This window comes from Oryza brachyantha, chromosome 11 (genome assembly GCF_000231095.2).
Source record: "Oryza brachyantha chromosome 11, ObraRS2, whole genome shotgun sequence".
NCBI classification, from domain to species: Eukaryota; Viridiplantae; Streptophyta; class Magnoliopsida; order Poales; family Poaceae; genus Oryza; species Oryza brachyantha.
The window spans coordinates 13,157,373-13,176,931 of NC_023173.2; the positions used below are offsets into that span (position 1 = coordinate 13,157,373).

General features: G+C 38.3%; 2 protein-coding genes across 2 annotated transcripts; one reads left to right on the forward strand and one right to left on the reverse strand.

Moving 5' to 3' along the window:
- Positions 1-492: 492 nt before the first annotated feature.
- Positions 493-10,325, reverse strand: LOC102702141 (aminopeptidase P1). Its single transcript, XM_040528732.1, has 16 exons — positions 10,121-10,325; positions 9,913-9,976; positions 8,173-8,312; positions 7,121-7,405; positions 6,874-6,996; positions 6,505-6,756; positions 5,603-5,689; positions 5,359-5,426; positions 4,166-4,229; positions 3,298-3,432; positions 3,137-3,217; positions 2,579-2,633; positions 1,981-2,085; positions 1,812-1,883; positions 1,548-1,672; positions 493-1,062 (listed from the first exon to the last, which is right to left on the reverse strand). The coding sequence occupies exons 1-16, from the start codon at positions 10,232-10,234 to the stop codon at positions 895-897; spliced, it is 1,938 nt and encodes a 645-aa protein (XP_040384666.1). The 5' UTR covers positions 10,235-10,325; the 3' UTR covers positions 493-894.
- A 3,132-nt stretch (positions 10,326-13,457) lies between these two features.
- On the forward strand, positions 13,458-17,289 carry LOC102709606 (UPF0481 protein At3g47200-like). Its single transcript, XM_040528553.1, has 2 exons — positions 13,458-14,084; positions 16,549-17,289. Exons 1-2 carry the CDS (start codon positions 13,458-13,460, stop codon positions 17,287-17,289), a joined length of 1,368 nt encoding a protein of 455 aa, XP_040384487.1.
- The last annotated feature ends 2,270 nt before the right edge of the window (positions 17,290-19,559 follow it).

A 19,559-nucleotide genomic window follows, 5' to 3' on the forward strand; every position in this document is an offset into this window, starting at 1 on the left:
AAGAGAGGAAATAAAGAGAAAACAACATAAATAGTGAGCTAAAGTATGTAATATTCAAGTATAAACGTAAATACAGGCTGCTTGAAGATAGAGATGAAGGATTTTCTTATTTTTTATAGCTATTTAATGATATAAACGATAAAGTACTGTTACGGAATTTAAACCCCGCCTATCACCATCAGACTATGGCCCTGTTTGGTTCTTTAGTTCTATGACTAAAAATTAGTCAATGGACTAAATAATATTTAGTCCCTACTGTTTGGTTAGAGGGATAGACTAAAAGTAATTATTTTTTAAATCACAAATCAGCAACAACAACGACTAAGCAGCAACAGGAGCGATGGCTGCCTCCGGCGTGGGCCGCGGCATCTGCGTAAGGAAGGAAAATTAGCCCCAATAAGTTCCTCCTAAAGGGACTAATAGCCTAATAATATCCTTTTAGTCCCTCCTGTTTAGATTTTTAGGGACTAAAAATGACTAAAAGAGCCTACGATGTCTGGTATGGCCGTTAAATTTCTTTATTTATCCAGTGCTAATCATACATTCTCGATACACCACGATTTAAAAGCAACAGGGCTAAAAGAAAACGTCTGAATAACTGTACAAATGCAACCATATTCAACGGAGGAAAGCATTCAGTCCTGTCTTATTTCTACCTCCAATCCTCACATTCAATCTTAGCAGAAAAAAGGCAAAGAATGATTTGCGATGTTTTCTGCTATTCACACTTATTGCAAGTAATTAAATTGTGGGATAGCCGTTTATCTACGCATGGCGTGCCACAAATCATCTGCAGTTCTGCGCATCTAGGCACGAATGCACGAATGGTTGCAGTTGGTTGAGACCCTGCGCCGTGTGCCCATCTAGGCAAATGCCGACCAGCTAGTTGATAGCTTAACAGCTCACAGTGATAGGCTCAGTAGCTTTCCTTAGCCATTCCTTCTCCTGCTCATTCAGGTAAGGCTGCAGAATTTTTCGGCAGTCTGAGTGATACGCGTTTACCCATTCAATCTCGGCAGGGGTCAGCAAAGTGGTGTCAATCAGTTTTGTCTGGTATGGAGCCTGCATAACCAAGAGATCCATCAATACACGAGCAAACGCATGCATGACAAGAATTACATGTTAATGAACTATTGAACTGGTGAGGAGCAGCTCATATGTCGAGATTAGAAAAAGGCATGTTCTGCTAAATTTGCAACGACTGGGACAAAAGGAGAAGCTAGAGATTATTTAGAACGTATGATGGGATTACTCGCCAGGACACACACTACACATTAAAATTTAGTTGGGTATAATGATCCTCATGCATGAAATTCTATCTTACATACTTAATGCAAATACTGGAAAAAGAAATGGCAACAAGGCTTAAAAATGGTTATACAAGTATAAAGAAAAGCAGCATTCTAACAGTAACACAATATATTATCAGCAGGAATCCCTTGGTAATTGAAGACACTTCACAAAATATGAGACTTGGAGAAACACCTCTATAAACAAGTAACAAAGAGAATAGTAGTTACCGAAGTGTATGAACAAATAATACTTACCCATGTTATATGTTCAAATGCCAAATAGCCCTTATCTCCAAAATTAAATTTAGTATTGGCCTCTTTAAGTATCAGAACATTCTCCAACCTTATACCAAAGCTTCCATCCTCATAGTAACCAGGTTCTGGAAGAAAATATTGTGCAAGTTCAACTTTACACCGATAATTGCAGCAACAGGACTATCAACTACAAAGTAGTTTCACACTGAACTATTGATAGTCCTATTTAAAATAACTAGTGGTTCGTTTAGGATATTTACTGACCATCTGTTACAGTCATTGATGCTTGCAGTGGTACATTTCTAGCAGAAGGTCTGAAGCTAATTAGGTGAGGACCTGGATTAAAAGCATAAACAGTATGGATTAAACATGTCATGGTAGCCCTACAATGAGATAATTTACTGTCATAGAAGAGGATGAACCAGCATCTGACCTTCATGAACATTCAAATAAGATCCAATTCCATGGCCTGTACCATGCCGGTAGTCAAGACCACTTTTCCAAAGTGGTGTTCGTGCGAGAATATCAAGAGCATGCCCTGTTGAGGTTTAAGCTAGTAAAGCACTTCATCACAATTCATAATAGAATGACAGGGATTTTGTTTAATATAACTTGCAAAACTAAGTGTAATACAATGAATGCATTGGTGTCAGAACATGGCAGTATAAACTGTTTTCTTAGTCACAACTTTCTGTTCATCCATTTTCCTTCCCGAATTAAATGATAGGGAAATTTAACAAGATTTTTTACCACTAAATAACATTAGAGACTAGTGGAATCTTCTTACAGTTTCCAAAGGTTAAAGAAGCATTGAACATGATCTTTGAAGAAATGAGGCTTTGAGAAAACATGATGTCGCATGTTTATAAGTTAAGGCATAAAGAACAAATGATTGTATCAACTCATACACTATTAGGTCACGTTAAAACCTCGCGGTACATCTGGCGACCATTTTATCCTTAGGGTAACACATGATAAATGTTAAATGTCAAGTTCATGTGTATGGAAATAGGAAAGCTCAAAACACTAACCTGTGGTTCCATTGGGAAATACAGCAATATCTAGTGCAATGTGTCCTTTCAAAACCTATATCGAATGTTTGATATCACTTGCATGAGAATAGAAAAATAGTAACAAAAAAAAATCAAAACTACATGGATAATATCTATTATACAGTCAAGCATTTAATATGTTTATTTGTACAATGGAAATAAAATAACAAGGCTGTAATAAAGTCAACATGCCAATTTTGACAAAACCAATAGCAATATGGACTGGAGAAGTAATTGAATATGGGAAATGATGAAACCTAGTAATGGAGCAAGGTTCCAGGCAGCTCAAGGAATGGGTAAAGTTCCAGTTCTAGTCAGATGCTAGCAAGGTGCAGTCTCCTAGAACTTAGAAAGCACAGAAAATTAATGCAAATTCAAACAACGAAGAACACATGACAGATAAGCAAGGATCAAAGATATGCTTCAACAAATGATACACAACAAATATGGTGCTTAATTCCAAATAGGACTTAGTATGTGGCATGTCATTCGTTCTAAATAAAATAAAATTTTAGAAAGTGAAATAATAAAACTTACAGCCGTATAGCATGACTTCTCATGCTCAGAGGGTTTGCCAAAATGTACAGTTCTTGTAATGTCTGTAGTACCATCAAGATACTGCAAGCGTACCACATAAAAGAGTTAGACTAGTAATTCCGCTACCATAAAATTTTAGTTTGGACTGAAATGTACTCAACCTGAGCCCCAGAGTCACATAGATATATTTTATCAGCATCAAGTTCAGCACATGAACTAGCTTCCGGTGAATAGTGAATTACTGCTGCATTTGGTCCAACGGATGAAATCGTAGGAAAACTCAGGCCTTTGAAGTGCTGCAGAAATATATTATCCGTTAGCCAAAAGTTGTACTCCGTATAGCAAGAGACTGCGAACTGCAAAATGCTCTCGGGCAATTCTTTCTAGTTTCTATATTCATCTAAAAATAACGTAAGGACAGATGTTCAACTAAAATGCATGTTTTATTGTTGTTACTATGACATAACACATGGTAGCAGAGAAAGTGGGACCTGTTGGAGACCCTCAATATCCTTAATAAAGAGCTCAGAGTGAAAGTAGAATGTTTTGTGTAAAACAATTTTACAGAAAAGATTCTGCGTTCACTCTTGAGCTTTGCACTATGGAGGGCGGAGATTGGAAGTCTCTGACAGTTCCCTCCCTCTCCACCTACCGTCTGTTTACATCAAAGTAACAACACATATAATTTTATCCAAGAGTACTTTTTTTCAATTATGCTTACTGATATACCCTTGAGAACAGTAAGCATTCCTCTAAAAGAACACAAGACATAAAATAGTTAATAGTAGATTTTCACTGTTTTAGTAGTATCTTAACGGGTTCAAGTGAAATCACATTGTCCTTGGCTATATTAGTTCCAAACATGCAACGGGTATTAGTGGTTGCTAAAACCAAGTCATAGGTAACTATCAGAAACTTGTTTATATTTAACAATTTCCACAAACCAAGAAGTGTACTTTTAACTTTGAAAAATAAAGGTTAACACCGTTACACTTAAGCTTGAAAAGGAGTGATGCTTTAGTACCATACCTCTTTAGATGCACGGAAACCTTCGAGTTTATCACTCACAGAAACCTCGGTAAGTTTTACTTCCCTATAGGAGTGAAAGAAAATATTATCGCAACCAAATGCACACTGCTGTTCATAAATAACAAAGCAAATAATGACTGATTGCTATCATGCATAGACCAAATGATGTATCACAAAAATGGTGGGATTCATTATATATAATCAAAAATCAAACTCAGAACAAAGGAATTATGGAGCATTGAAACTTCAGCCTTCAGGAAATTTGCTAAATGTAAATGTTGTACTCCATATGGTGTTCTTAGCATAAGCATGCAGTGCTGAGATGCAGCAGTGTAAAAACAATAAAGGAACCACATTTTAAATATGATACAAAAAGGAACAGTGCACTTTCTCAGGTTTGCAACCAAGTCAAGTTGCAGAATTGCACATGATGTTCAAGAAAAGTCTATCACAACCTCCTTAGGCAAAAATATAAATAAGTAAATAAAAATCGATGATTGTCAATAAGACAAAACTACTGTTAATTGTACATATGATTTAGACAGTTCTCAGAACCCAAACCTAACATGGATAATAGTCTTAAATCCTAATCTACAAAGAAAAGTTGGCCATATTTTGATAATAGATGATTCCAATTTGCATGATCATAGTCCTTCCAATCATAAATATACATTATCTTCTAGGTGTGCCTTTGACTATAATTATATTCTTTACCAAAGTTTCACTTTGAACCATCCTTGAAGTGTTTTGTTCACTTTGGGTTGTTATTGTTGCCAAATTTTGCACTTTGGACCAGGTGGCCCACATGTCAATGAAACTAACCACCTTTATTGTCCATGTGTCACTTACATGTGGACCACTCGGTCTGATGCAACATTTGGAAACAATACCTACCCCAAAATGAAAAAAAAAAAACTTCAAGCATGGTCCAAAGTGAAACTTTGTTAAAAACATGTGGCTCAGAGTGCAATTTACTCTTTTTTTTATTATACTACAAAATCTAATAAGTTTATGATACTATGGAAGTACTTTTCAAGACAATATCCATGCATACCATTTGGACGTTTTCAAACTAAGTATTTTAAATTTAATTGATGACCAAAAGTTTCAGAAGTTTGACTACAGAAAAAGACAAATGACATATTTGTGGCTGGACCAAAAGAACCATAAGTACAATATCATAGCATACTCACATGTGCTCCTTTTTCTGTGAACCCTTGGCCGCACTAAAGTAACCAGAAGCTCCATAGTTCTCTTGCATCTGTCATCAAGACGAAAAGATCATGAGAGCAAGTAGCAAGTAATTAGAAAGATTGCCGAAGCATTAAATAACATTTCAAGTGCAAATCAAGCTGTCATGTCCTCAAACAAGAGCGTAAGAAAAATACTTGCTTAAAGCCCAAGGCTTGGTTGCATGAGAAACACATTTACACTAACCTGACTGTCAAGCCAAGCCAGGTATTGCACAACAGCCGCACCATCTCGAATATGTGCCTTCCTCAAACCATCTAGCTCTACAGGATTCTATACCAGAAATTAAAAAATATAAGCATACAGATTAATAAACAATAAATATTGCAATGGTATATAGCAGATTTTCAAACCATCCAGCTCTGTGGGATTTTATACCACCATGAGAAAAAAATATAGCCATATAGATTATAAATGATAAAACTTTTAATGATACATCTGATTTTCCATATATAATGGAACTAAAATAAATAACATGAAACAAAAGGAATACCTCAAGAAAATCAAGAAAATACACTTCTAGCGAGAAATGGTCTACTCCCATTCTTCTTAAATGTAAAGATGATGTTCTTCTAAACTGTCCTAGCGTGAAACACTTTGTTGATTTGAAGATGTTTGCTTAATATAAAACTTTAAAAATGTGACATGATCTTAATTTCGTTTGCGCAGATTGTCATTCCCTCCCACAGTCCTACCACAGTATAGGACAAGCTGTGGGGTGGTAATCTCTCACCTACCAAATTCTTGCTGAAGGCTGGTGGAACTAGATAGCCGATGTACCAAACATACCCTGTGTGGCTGATGTCAAGTCGTTACTGATCTGTTTGTTTCATTTCAACCTAGACAGGAACCAAGAGCTCTTGGTAATTGATTGTGCTCATATATACAAATACAACTCAGGCTAGGAATTTTCACTATCATATTATTGTTTTATTAGCTGGTTCCAAGCTACTTGAAATGCATGAACCCTCTCAAGTCTCAACACTACTAGAGTGAGCATAAATTAAAGACATGGTTTTTGTCTATTGGAAAAGATGCAGGTTTGTTCTGTTAAATACTACCATAAAAACAAAAGAAAAAAGTTTTACCTTCACAGCCTTTGGAAGAGCAATAGGTGATTGCAGCATCAGAACTTGATCGTCAAGTTTTGAGTAGAGTGCAAGGCAGCACGAATTTGAATCAATCCAAACTTTTGAATTCTCATTCATATCATTTTCCACATGTGAGGTACCATTAACTGCAGAACCTTTTAACTGTCCAGATGCAAGCAAGCTTACATCTGATTGAACCATATTGTAGTCTCTGATATCAATACCATTCTCAGTCATGTAGTTCTGGACCTGGACCAAATAAGAGCCACAGTTCACTACATGTCCTTCAAAATCATGACTGTGATTATCTAAAAAAAAAAGACATAATGAAATACTAGAAGAAAATGTGCTCAGTGGATTAACTACCTCAACAGATACTTTTCTCTTATCCACATAAAAGAACGCACTGTGCGAGGTTACAATAGAATAAGAATGAACCACTGGGCTGTAATGCACATCATTTCCTCTAATGTTGTACAGCCAGGCAACCTAGATAAGAATAACGAAAGTCGAAAAATTAAAACTGGCAAAGTTGACAAAATTTCAAACACAGTTGAATATATTCAATACTGTACTGAATAAGAAACAATGAAAAGAATAAGCTTAATAGTACCTCATCAAGAGCAGCTATTATAATGCCCCTAGCCTTCTCATTTAGTAGTTTTTCTCGTAACTCCTTAAGTTTTTCGGTAACACTACGCCCAGCATACTCTACAGGATGCACAACTACAGGTAGAGCCTCAGCCAAAGGACGATCCTTCCATATTTCATCTACCAAGTCAGAAGAAAGTTGAAACAGTATCTGGTGCTTCTTTGAAAATGCATGCTCATATCTCTGGGCAGTGTCAACAGAGATGCACCATGGATTGATTCCAATGACAGCTTCATCTGACAGATTCTAATTGCACAACAGCAAACACAAGCCACAAACGTTAGTCAGAAACAACATTATTCAGAACAAACAACAAGCTAATCACCAATAGTATTACACTGCAAATCAACAAGTAACTAAACTCATTCTCTCTAATCATAGAAGCATTGACATGATTGTTCATTTTTTCCTAGCAAAATAAAAACATCAAGTAGGTCTTTAATTTATGTTTGTATTTGGTAGGATCAAAATAAACTAATGTTCCCAAGCATAGCGATTTAATCAAACCAAACATGACGCTATTACTTGAATCTACTACAGCACCAGGAGGGAAGATAGTAGGCAATGAGGTATTACCACCACAATTGAATATGGTTATCTACAACATAACAAAAAGGACCACATCTAGGAGATAAACTTGCTAGAGTTGACAAGAATAAAACCACTTTGGGATATCACAACACAAAAACTGTGGCAGAATTCAAAAGTCAAGGATTAAACCTTTGGCTTGACTGTTGAAAAATGATACTAGCTCTGTTTCACAATGTAAGACTTTCTAGCATTACCTAGATTCATATGAATGCTAATGAATCTAGACATATATATAAACAACATACATTGATATATAGATAAATCTAGGCATAACCAAAACGTCTTACAATATGAAACAGAGGGAGTAGGATATAACCAAATAAGTTCATTTCTATGGACAAGTTTTGTGAACCAATATTTTTTATGTTAGACTTCTGAAATTAATTTCATGAACATGCTCAATAAGATATGTCAACACTTACATCAGCTATCCAAACTTCAACAGGTGGATCTTCTCCCATACGCATCAATTTCCAGCGATCACTGAGTTGCTGCTCTGCTTGCAAGAAGTAGCGTCCATCGGTCCACAGTAGTGCATCATTCATAGTGACAAGCGCCAGACCTGTATAACAACACAAACTCAATATAGATTGAACTGAGAAACTAATGCAACTCTGGGAGAAAACGAAAGAAATCAACAACTAGTTCAATAAGTTGCATCCACACTTTATGATATTCAACTCCATTTCATAATAGAAATAAAAATTAATTAAACATTCCCAGTACAAAAGCAGGTTATCATTCGTACTTTAGTCCAGATAGACTAAACCAGAATTATATATAGTAGAAAAGTTATCATTTATTTGCTTACTATTTGCTTGTTTCAAACAACATATAAAACAATCCAGTTCAAAAAAGTCTGTTAATTGTCAGAAACATAGCATTTTCATAAATCAATTGATTTTAATGCTTCAATCATTAACCTCAACTAGTCAACTGATTTCTGATTCATGAGGTGTGTCAGACTGAATCATATTGAACAGAGCAAAGAGGGATCAGCGACTATCCTACAATAAATATGTTTCCTAATAGAAAAAAAACTTTGAAGTACCACTCCAAATGATAAAACTGTCTCCTCAATGGCATAAAGTGCAATTCTAAACAGTCATGACTAATGGCTGAATTTACCATTGCATGATTAAAGCGCCCCATTAGTCATACAAGTTTGGATGGATTGGCACTTGACACTTTGACAGTCATTACAAAGATGTCTGATGTGTGGCCCATGTTTGCATTTGCTTTTCTGCCCAGTCTAGCATGTGACAACAAAAGCAAGAAACCATGCTATACTGTTAAGCAAAATCATGACTAAAATAGCCAATCGTGCCATACCACAAAAGATCTAATCCTTCCATAACCCATGAAATGACTTCTTTACATAAATATAAATTTGTTTCTTGATCTCCAATCAACTTATGTTTGGTTGTTAGGAGTTACAAATTTGATGAGTAGTAAAGATATATTTATACATTAGAAGTAAATCTACTTAAATATCTCTAAAAGAGAGCAATCAGACATGCTCATATCTTTGCATCTAAAAAATCAATCAAGTTCATATGTTACTACAAACAGAAAATAGAATTTCAATTAATAATATGTATTCTGATTAATCATTAGTAACCTTGTGATCCAACAATCATATTCCAACTTTTACAACACTGATTTAATGATCATAAAAAGCTTGTACCTAGCTGTGGTAATAAAGCCATGTTGTATCACGCAATTTAATAACCTCCTTGACACAGCCAAATGGTTACACCCACTTCTAAATAATACGCATATGGCTAACGTACCGAAACATCCTGGCATGAGACTGATACTAGATATTAGCAAGAATTAACCATTTCAACGGCCCATTTCTGCCATCCGCACCCAATCAATTGATCATCCTGTCTCCGCCACTCATGCCCCATCCACCATCCAATTCAACGGCATGTCCACCCACACCCATCCAATAGAACTGTTGCAGAATGTAATACCGCTTCTACAACAGTAACCTAACCAAATCACACAACCCCAGTAATGATCAAAGGCAATTATACGAACTCATCGCGACAGACTCATCCTGATGTTATTGGTCTGGTGCAACCATCTGAACTCGCAACTGGCTCATCAGCTTAGAACCAAAGAGACGGATGGATTGAGAGGACTCCCCAACATACCAGCGCTCCCGGTGAACCCGGAGATGAACTGCCGCCGCTTGTCCCGCTCCGACACATACTCGCTCTGCACACCAATAAATCCTCAATCACCATCACTTCCCAGCAACCAACAGCAGAAAGGGATCGCCCGGGCAGAGGAACCGAGCCCGATCGGATCTAATCCCCCCCCCCCACCCCGATCCCCCGCGGCGGCGGCGGCGGAACTGACCTGGTGGGCGTCCTCGGACGGGATGACGAGCGCGTGGAGCGGCGGGGAGTGCGCCGCCATCCGCGCCCGCAGCTCGTCCAGGAGGGCGTCCCTCGCCGCCGCCGCCGTCGCCATTGCGCTCCGCCCGCCTCGGCCTCGCCAACCTCGCTTCCTTCTCCGAATCGGTGGGGGTTCTCTCTCTCTCTCTCTTTTTTTGGTTTTCTGTTAACGAAAGAAATGATAAGCGAATTTTGTCCAGGCTGGAAGGATCCGGAGCCGTGCATTGATGGGCGGACCAATCCTGATCTTTCACGTCTCTGTTGCCGGGCCGGGCCGGCCCATGATGATGATTCGGCCCAACTAGAAAACGGAGGCGGAGCTGGGCCGTCAACGAGCACACCTTGAACTGGACGTGTAGCTCAGGTTGGGCTTCATTCAGTCTCTCGGAGAAAAGTTCTATGTACGACGGTACTCAAGATTACGTTTAAGCATTCGTCTTATTCAAAATTTATATTCAAATATATCAAATTATAATACATACTTAAAATTTTTATAATAATAAATTATATTATAAAAAAAATTAATAATTATATAATTTTTTTAATAAGACGAATAGTCAAATGTGGACCTAAAAGTCAATGCGTCGTATAAAAAAATATGGAGGGAGTATTCTCCATTTCTTTCTCTCTTTCGTGTTTGTATTATTATTACCTCCATTTTATATTAGAAGATAGTTAGATCATTCTTATATTTATATAGATGCTAAAGATATATTAGAAGATAGTTGGATCATTCTTATATTTATATGGATGCTAAGGATATGTTACAATGGTTGACGTGTTGATATGTCATATAACAGTTTGTGTATTGATTGTGTACAAACTACTTCATGCATGCATCCACCTACGACCAAACAGAAGTTTGATCTTTTGTACGTTTTTCTTATGCTTGTTTAAGAGAACACTTGAGGTATGGCGTATAAGAGAATACAGTCATATTTCAGGGACTGTAACATATCATTTCTATTTTATTTCAAGCCTTACTTAATTACATGCCTAAAAGAACTCCCTCCGATTGTCTAGATCTAGCACGGGCCATATTATAAGATTACAAGGATATTTTTGTGGGCTAACTCCTTATGGGGTGTTTGTTTCTAGGGGCTAAAGCTTAGCCTCTAGTCATATCAGATGTTTGGACATTTATTATAAATAGTAAACGTAGTCTATTAATTAAACTCATCCATAATCTTGGGCTAATTTGCGAGACGAATCTAATGAGCCTAATTAATCCATGATTAACCTATGTGATGCTACAGTAAACATTTGCTAATTATGAATTAATTAGGCTCACAAAATTCATCTCGCGGATTAGCACTCATTTATGAAATTGGTTTTTTTATTAGACAATGTTTAATATTTTAAATTAGTATCCAAACATCCGATGTAACATGGGGTAAAAAGTTAGCCCTAACTAAACAACCCCTTAGTACTCCTTCGGTCCCTGGGTTGGGCATGTTTTAATAAATCTAAACACATATAACATTTATCGATCGATTGATAAATTATGAGATAGATGGGATTAACTATTACTCCTCATATGAGAATATTGCTTTAGTACACACCCTTTAATTTGAGCAAGCATCTTTTCCCTTTTAAACAAATTAATTGAGTATGAATACTCTGTTTTCCATTGAGTTATTTTTTTCATGAATTGATCTAAAAACCAAGGATGGAAAATAACTACCATAAAAAATATTAAAATTTGCTTCAAATTTAAGATTAAAAATTTAAATTTTAAGTTATAAATATAAGCAGAAGCAAAAACATGGATGCAAAGGTGGTGGCTTGCCAGAGCTTAAGATGATCGTGCAGTTAATTATGACGCAAGTTTGAGTTCTTCCATGCTGACAACAAGTACATGAGCACTTGAAATTATTTTGGGTTATTTTCCATGAATTGATCTAAAAACCAAGTATGAAAAATAAACTACTATAAAAACATTAAAATCAATTTCAAATTTAAGATTAAAAATTTAAATTTTGACTTACAAATATAAACAGAAACAAGAAGATTAGGTGACATGGTGATGGCTTGCCCGAGCTTAAGATGATGGTGCAATTAATTATGCCCAAGTTTGATTTGGGTTATAAATATAAGCAGAAGCGAAAAAAAAACCTTGTAGCTTGCTGGAGCTTATAAGATGATCATGCAATTTAATTTGAGTTCTTCCATGCTGACAACACGTACATGAGCACTTGAAATTATTTTACTAGCTAGTATATATTGTGGTCATTGCTAATATAGCAATGCCTTGCAAGCATCAACAATCAAAGAGGGAAATAAATACTAACACTCTTTTGTTAATTTATCACTTAGTCCTAAACTCATATTAATCTGTCGTCCATCATCTTTAAATCTGAGTTAATTTAAGTTTAAAAAAAGTATGTGTGCAGTCGTTTTCCATCTGCCGTTGGTATTTCTAAGCCAGGTTGTGGTCGGTTTTGTTCGAAATGGTATGAGTACTAAATTTACAAAGCCGAGCGCACAAACAATTTTTTTTCCTTCTAGACATATATATATCTCACGACCTAGCTAGTGTGCGAAATGGTAAATTCAACTGAATTTTAAAGTAGGCATGCCAAATATGCATTCAACATCCAGAATATATATGGATCCGAAAATGTCAGATACATCACAACACAAATTAAAATTGCGTTCGCACAACCGAAGAAGTGGTATATCATGATGATGTATACGGGCCACGATCTACCATGTTGCTCGATCAAATATATAAATTTGATACATGCATGCACGACACCGATTCATGACAACACAATTAATTAATCTGGCAAATTAGTTGATCGAGCAATGTCAACTATGTATGTGGTATTATTATTATTATTATTATTATTATTATTATTATTATTATTATTATTATTATTATTATTATTATTATTATTATTATTATGCAAGCAGTTCTTCCATCCTGCGCACATGGGTTCACATCCTGATCTACCATTATTCCTCTACCATAGACACTTATATTTGTACCCTAGAAGAATAAGACTTATGTATTAGTGATTATAATAATACTACATTAGACATGCTGTCAAAAAGAACTGATTATCTGACGTCAAAGTTAAAGAATCTATGACTGACATATAAGCCCATAGACAATGAGATCCTGTCAGTGACCATGTTTGTCTAACTTTATGTCATAGAAAGTTAGCCTGCGACCGCAGCTGAGCTGAATGCCATGCGTCTAAAAAGGAACACTTCCACACGAAATCACGAACGCAAACCGATCTAGCTAGTAGCTGCACTGCATGCATGCGCAGCGGTATCCGTCCGCAACTGCAATGCCCATGGATGCCAGCAGCAGCAGCAGCTGGGTGGTCGACATGGAGGAGATAGCCATGGCCGGCGACGAGGCCTCGCGGCCGGCGGAGACGGAGGGCGCGCGGTGGGCGGCGCAGTCCATCTACCGTGTCCCGGAGTGGATCAGGGGCCTGAGCAGCAGCCACGCGGCGGCGTACCGGCCGCAGGTGGTGTCGCTGGGGCCGCTCCACCACGGCGACCCAAGGCTGGCCCCCATGGAGGAGCACAAGCGCCGGGCGCTGCGCCACCTGCAGCTCCGCCGCCCGCTCGAGGGCTTCGTCGCCGCCGTCGAGGAGGTGGCGGAGCAGCTGCGGGCCGCGTACGGGCCGGACCTCGGCGACGAGTGGCGCCGTGGCGACGACGGCGACGAGAAGAAGAAGAAGGAGGAGAGGTTCGTGGAGGTGATGGTCACCGACGGCTGCTTCTTGCTGGAGCTGATGATGATGGGCAATCACCGGGGAGATTACTTGGCCAACGACCCGGTGTTCGGCGTTCATGGGAGGGTGTACGTGTGGCCTTTTATCCAGTCGGACATGCTGGTGTTGGAGAACCAGCTGCCTCTGCTCCTCCTGCAGAGGCTCCTGGCTGTTCTTCTCGACATACCGCCGGTAAAAAAAAAAAACTTTACTCTTAATACTCAATTACCTATGTATAGGGGCGAAACCAGAATTTACTAAGCCTAGGGTTTAAAGATAAAATAGAAATCTTTTGATTAAATTTTAACTAAAAAATAGTAATTTCTCAATGATTTTTTTGTCAGGCATGGGGCTCCAGCCCAAGCTGCCCCACGCCTGATACCACCCCTGCCCATGTACATTGGTATTTCGAGACATTCTACGGTACTTTTGGGAGGAGCTAAAGAGCAGTGTTAAGTGTGAGTTATCCTCATAAGTAGTACTACCTCCGTTTCGTAACGTAAGATGTTTGACTTTTTTGTTGCAATGTTTGACCATTCGTCTTATTCAAAGATTTAGTATAAATATAAAAAATAATAAGTCGTGCTTAAAATTCTTTTGATAATAAAGTAAGTCACAAGCAAGATAAATAATATTTCTATAATTTTTGAATAAGACAAATGGTCAAACATTTCAAATAAAAAGGTCAAACATCTTACATTATGAAACGGAGGGAGTAGTAACAAGATATTCGAAGTCCTCAACTTCTTAACTTATCCAAACAAATTACACCCCTCTCCTAGTGGTTTTAGCTTGACATGATCTTCATTGCAACATGGCGATAGATCTAGGGGCGGATCTAGCATGGGGTGGCGGGCTCAAGCGACCTCTATTTAAGTCATCAAACCCCTCATTAGGATGCACTAAAATTGTTATGGCAAAGATCAATGGAAAGGAGAGCTGAAACTCTATCTAACTTGTTTAGACCCCTCTAACCTTATTAGGCAGTTCCGCCACTAGATAGATCTATAGACATATGTGAAATTTTCTATCACGTGAATCAGGAATCATGCCACCAAAGAATCATGGATCGTTACCACATAGCGCGCTGGGAAGCGAAAGAAGGTGCTAAGAAGCCAAAGTAATGTTGGTGATCTGATGCGCGTCGGTGTAAAGAAAGTAGTTGATCGTTCTAGCCCGACCTTCTCCTCCACATACATACACCTCACGGTACGACTGTGTCGATCAATACCGTAATCTAACAGTGCCTCTACTGGTACCCACATGTCTAGCGAAGGAACACCGAGCACGAATAGGTAGGGTTTTCTCACGCATAGAACCAGCCTCCTCGCCCTTGTATATATAAGACCCAAAACTAGAGTCCTACTCGAATCTCTATTTGAATTGAGGCTGTATTGGATCAACATCCAATTCTCTTATTTTGTCCCATTAAATATGCAACCCATAGGTTCATGAATACTCGGTTGCAACCCAGAAACTTTTTTGGTTCACATGCCAACAGCGGCTCCTAGCAGAACATATTGATCTGTCGAGTAAACATAAAGATCACATCGGCTAAACCTATTATGTATCTTTGTATTAATTCCTTTGCCTCATGATTTATCGTCTTTTAAATAGCTTAATCATCCACTCAATTTTGTAAGATTACCTAACTTGTGATTGACTTCTCAATCGACTTTAGTATGATCATGCACTTCCATAATCTATAACATTGAGGGATCCAGAAATATCTCTTCAATGAAGAGGCAAATTCGATCTTGATTATTTACATGTTTCATGCACAAGACTAATTTTGTACTACTCAATCACGAAGTAGCATTTAGTAGCCTCTAAGAAATGTTGGGAACTATTGTAATCTCAAGTCTAAGGATTATACATTAATACTCAATGAGAACATTGATAACACATCACATGTAGCTCTCAATATCTCACATTGGATCTATCCAACATCATATCCACCAACATGTGTCCAAATTATCGATTTGGTATCTCAATATCATGATGCATGAGACATGATCATCAATTAATACATATGTTGATCATCTAATCACATTTGTTCCATAGGTGATATTTGATTCGGAAACCTTTGAAGAAATAATAACATACAAGATAAAGATTCTCATGAGGAAATCACATATTCAATAATCAATAATAAGTTATCTATCTAAGCAAACAATACATGATGAATATATAAACATAGTATGTAATACAATCATCTCTATGATTGCCTCTAGAACAAGATCGACCCACATGTTAGTTTCTTTCTCACATTTTTCTTCTCCCCTTCTCTCGTGTAGAGGTTGGTTATGCACCTGATGAGGACCGGCTACATGTATAAGAATGTCGAGGCGTGTTCGCTGACCCCTCTCATAGTCAGTCTCAAGGTGTGTAGAGAGCCAGACTTCTAGCTCACTCACCAATCTGATAAGATACATTACTGTGCGGCAAATGGATCTAGAGGCCTAGCGTCTCACTAGATCTTCGTGGGTTAACTCTCACGGTTCTAAAAGTTTAGATTGTAAAATAATTGGTGGTAGAAATCATGGGTACATTGAACCTTTGTAATAATTGAGTTGGGTAAAATAGATTTAACTCTAAATGCAAATATGCTACTGGTATGTTTCCAACTAATAAAGTGATGATGATACAACTGCAGACTGTTGAGCTAGATCGAATCATCAACCATTTGGTCCTTCGATTTCTTGGGCGGAACCTTCAAGACGATGTGGTTGACTATGTGCCACTTGGGCACCACCCACTTGACATCTACCACACTAGCCTTGTCTATGCGAAAGGCGCTTATGAAGTCCGCAAGTCACAACCTGAGCACTCCATGTGTGAAATCATGCCCACAGTGATGGAGATGCATGAGGCGGGTATCAAATTCAAGCGTAGCAAGACAGATAACCTATTCGACATCCACTTCAAGCGTGGTGTGTTGAGTATGCCTGAGGTGATTGTGGATGACTCCACCGAGTGTGTCTATCTCAACTTAATGTTGTTTGAACGACTACACGTTGGCACTGGCACCCTTGTCACATCCTACGTGATCTTCATGGACAACATGATCGACTCAGCCAAGGATGTTTCACTGTTGGGCTCCAAAGGGGTGCTCCGGAACCTATTGGGGAGTGATGAGGCTGCAGCAAAGCTGTTCACTGGCACTTTGTCTAGAGGAGCGGTGCTGGGTCCAAGCCGTGAGCTCCACAATCTTCAGCGGAATGTCAAGGCCCACTGCAGGAGGCAACTGAATAGGTGGCGAGCCAATTTCGTGCACACACACTGCAGTAACCCGTGGGTGATAGCCTCTCTCATCGCCGCCTTCCTCCTGCTCGCCGCTGGTCTCATGCAGACTGTGTATACTATTTTGCCATTTTACGGTAAGGGCATGCACTAAAGTTGTGTGATTTTGTTTAGTTAGTTTCGCCATCAACGGAAGCATATATCTCATATGTTTGTGCATAGTTTGTGAATGTTACCATTAATCATGTGGTGAAGTTCTTAATTTTTCTTTGTATGGTTTCTTTTGATCTATAATTAATTAGAATACTATGCTAATTGTTTTGGATGGGATGACCAATGGCAAGCCCTACTGTGAGCCCATGACAGTGTACTAGTGAACGATATTTATGTTTACAGATGCCATGATGATGTCATAACCCCTACTTAACTACTAAAATCCAGCATATGAGTTGTATCGAGTGATACTGATGTATCATATTGGATTTATATGTGGTATCAGATCTAATACTTAGGTATCAGATATGGTACACCCATGTATACAAGTATGATCCCTTAGTACCAGACGTGGCACCATACATATCAAATACAACATTGGTGTTGAGTATCACACTTGGTAGAGGTTGGTAGTAGACATATTACTTCTCATTTTCTCACCTCAACCACGACAACTCCAACTTCCTTGTCGTATCTACCTTTCTCCTTGTCAAACTCATTGATTATGAGAGCCCAATGACTTCATGCAGCCTCACTAATGCCTCCAGATCTGGTGTAAGAGGGTTGAAGATGATGAGGGACGAAATCAGCGTTGGGAGACTACTTGAGGGATCCTTTTCGTGCGATTAAATATAGCCCATATTTAAGTATTTTTAATGATAAAACAAGTTACAACAAAATAAATAGTACCTACATAATTCTTTGAATAAAAACATATGAATAATCATACATTATATCCAAAAGTTAGTGTCGTCATATATTTTTATAACGAAGGTAGCAATTTGGAGCAGTAGCTTAGGTTCTCTTAACTGAAAGGAATGCTAGCAAACGTTACAGATATCCTCTCCGGCTGTAATTGATCCTGAGTTCCTGAGCCATGAGTTCAGAGGAGAACGACTCCTGAATTCCCAATCTCACTTGTCTTCAGCTCCGACCTGACTCAAGATTACATTTTGGCCGACATAAACGACTAAACGAGTGAGACATGGAGTTTGGTCCAACTAGAAAACGAAGGTTAACTAGCCGCCAACAAGCAACACTTGAAGTGAGGAACGAACCTAGGTTGAACTGAGCGAGCAAGCTTGTGTTCATTTCCACTAGACATGAACATTCATAGCATGAATGGCACATCTCTATGCTAAATACTCCCTCTACTTTCTTTTTATTTGACCCAGTTTGCTCTGCATTTAATAATTAGTCTTATTTAAAAAATTACATAATTATTAATTATTTTGTTATAATTTGATTTATTACTACTTTAAGCATGACTTATAATTTTACATATTTGTACAAAGATTTTATATAAGATGAACAGTCAAACAAATAAAAAATCATTATTTTAAGGCGGGAGGAGGGCTTAGAGACGAAGCAACACGGAAAGCCAACGCCAGTGGCAAAGCAACATGGAGAGCCACATTTGTGAATTTTTTAGAGAAATATTATTCTTTTTATGGAAAATTGCAAAAATATAGGCCGTCCGAGCGAAATCGCAAAAATAATATCCTGTCGAACTTCGGGTGGACGATATGGTGCTGTCAAAGGGGAAAAGTGAGACAGGGTGCCCAGTCGAACTCCCAATGTTCGACTAGGCCCACCATCTGGATCGGCTATGCTGTCGAACGGCAGGAGGACGAGAGGCTAGCCCCTGTCGAACTCCAGGAGGCCAACTGGGCATTATGACTAATTGTGTGGAAGGGACGTTGTTTTCTAAATAAATCAAAAGCTAATTACCAGAATAAAGCATGACTGCATGCATGTATATCTTGTGCGGTTGTGCCTACCAATCGGAATAAACTCCATTCAAAATATTTTTGCTGACGACCATCCCGCGCCCGGCTAACATTGTGCCCTCTGCGAGGGTGGGAGGAGGCTAGTTTTCTAAACTTTTGAAACACAAAATTAAATTTTTTAAAAAATAAACAAAATTAAAAATCGAAAAAAATCTGAAAAACACGTTGTCGACGATTGGCGTCGGCAATAAACTTACGGGGTGGCTACCAAGCTTGGAATTCGATGGTTAATGATGAAGAGGGAGAGGGTTTACCCAAGTTCAGTCTCTCAACGTGGCGAGATAATACCTTAATCCTGCTTAGCGATTGTATTGCGCAGATGGATCTCTCTTGCCCTCAAGAGGGCACCCCGTACCCCTTATATAGTGGGGGAGGGTTATAGATATGATAGAGGTCTAATCTAAGATCTATCCCAATTCGG

What these genes read in the sequence shown, in the direction of transcription:
- LOC102709606 (XM_040528553.1), top strand. Translation starts at nt 13,458, where the DNA reads ATGCCCATGGATGCCAGCAGCAGCAGCAGCTGGGTGGTCGACATGGAG. An exon ending in TTCTTCTCGACATACCGCCG is followed by an intron (nt 14,085 to 16,548) that starts GTAAAAAAAAAA and finishes ATACAACTGCAG; the next exon opens with ACTGTTGAGCTAGATCGAAT.
- LOC102702141 (XM_040528732.1), bottom strand. Translation starts at nt 10,234, where the DNA reads ATGGCGACGGCGGCGGCGGCGAGGGACGCCCTCCTGGACGAGCTGCGG. An exon ending in TAATAGCTGCTCTTGATGAG is followed by an intron (nt 6,997 to 7,120) that starts GTACTATTAAGC and finishes ATTCTTATCTAG; the next exon opens with GTTGCCTGGCTGTACAACAT. An exon ending in ATCAATGACTGTAACAGATG is followed by an intron (nt 1,673 to 1,811) that starts GTCAGTAAATAT and finishes ATTTTCTTCCAG; the next exon opens with AACCTGGTTACTATGAGGAT.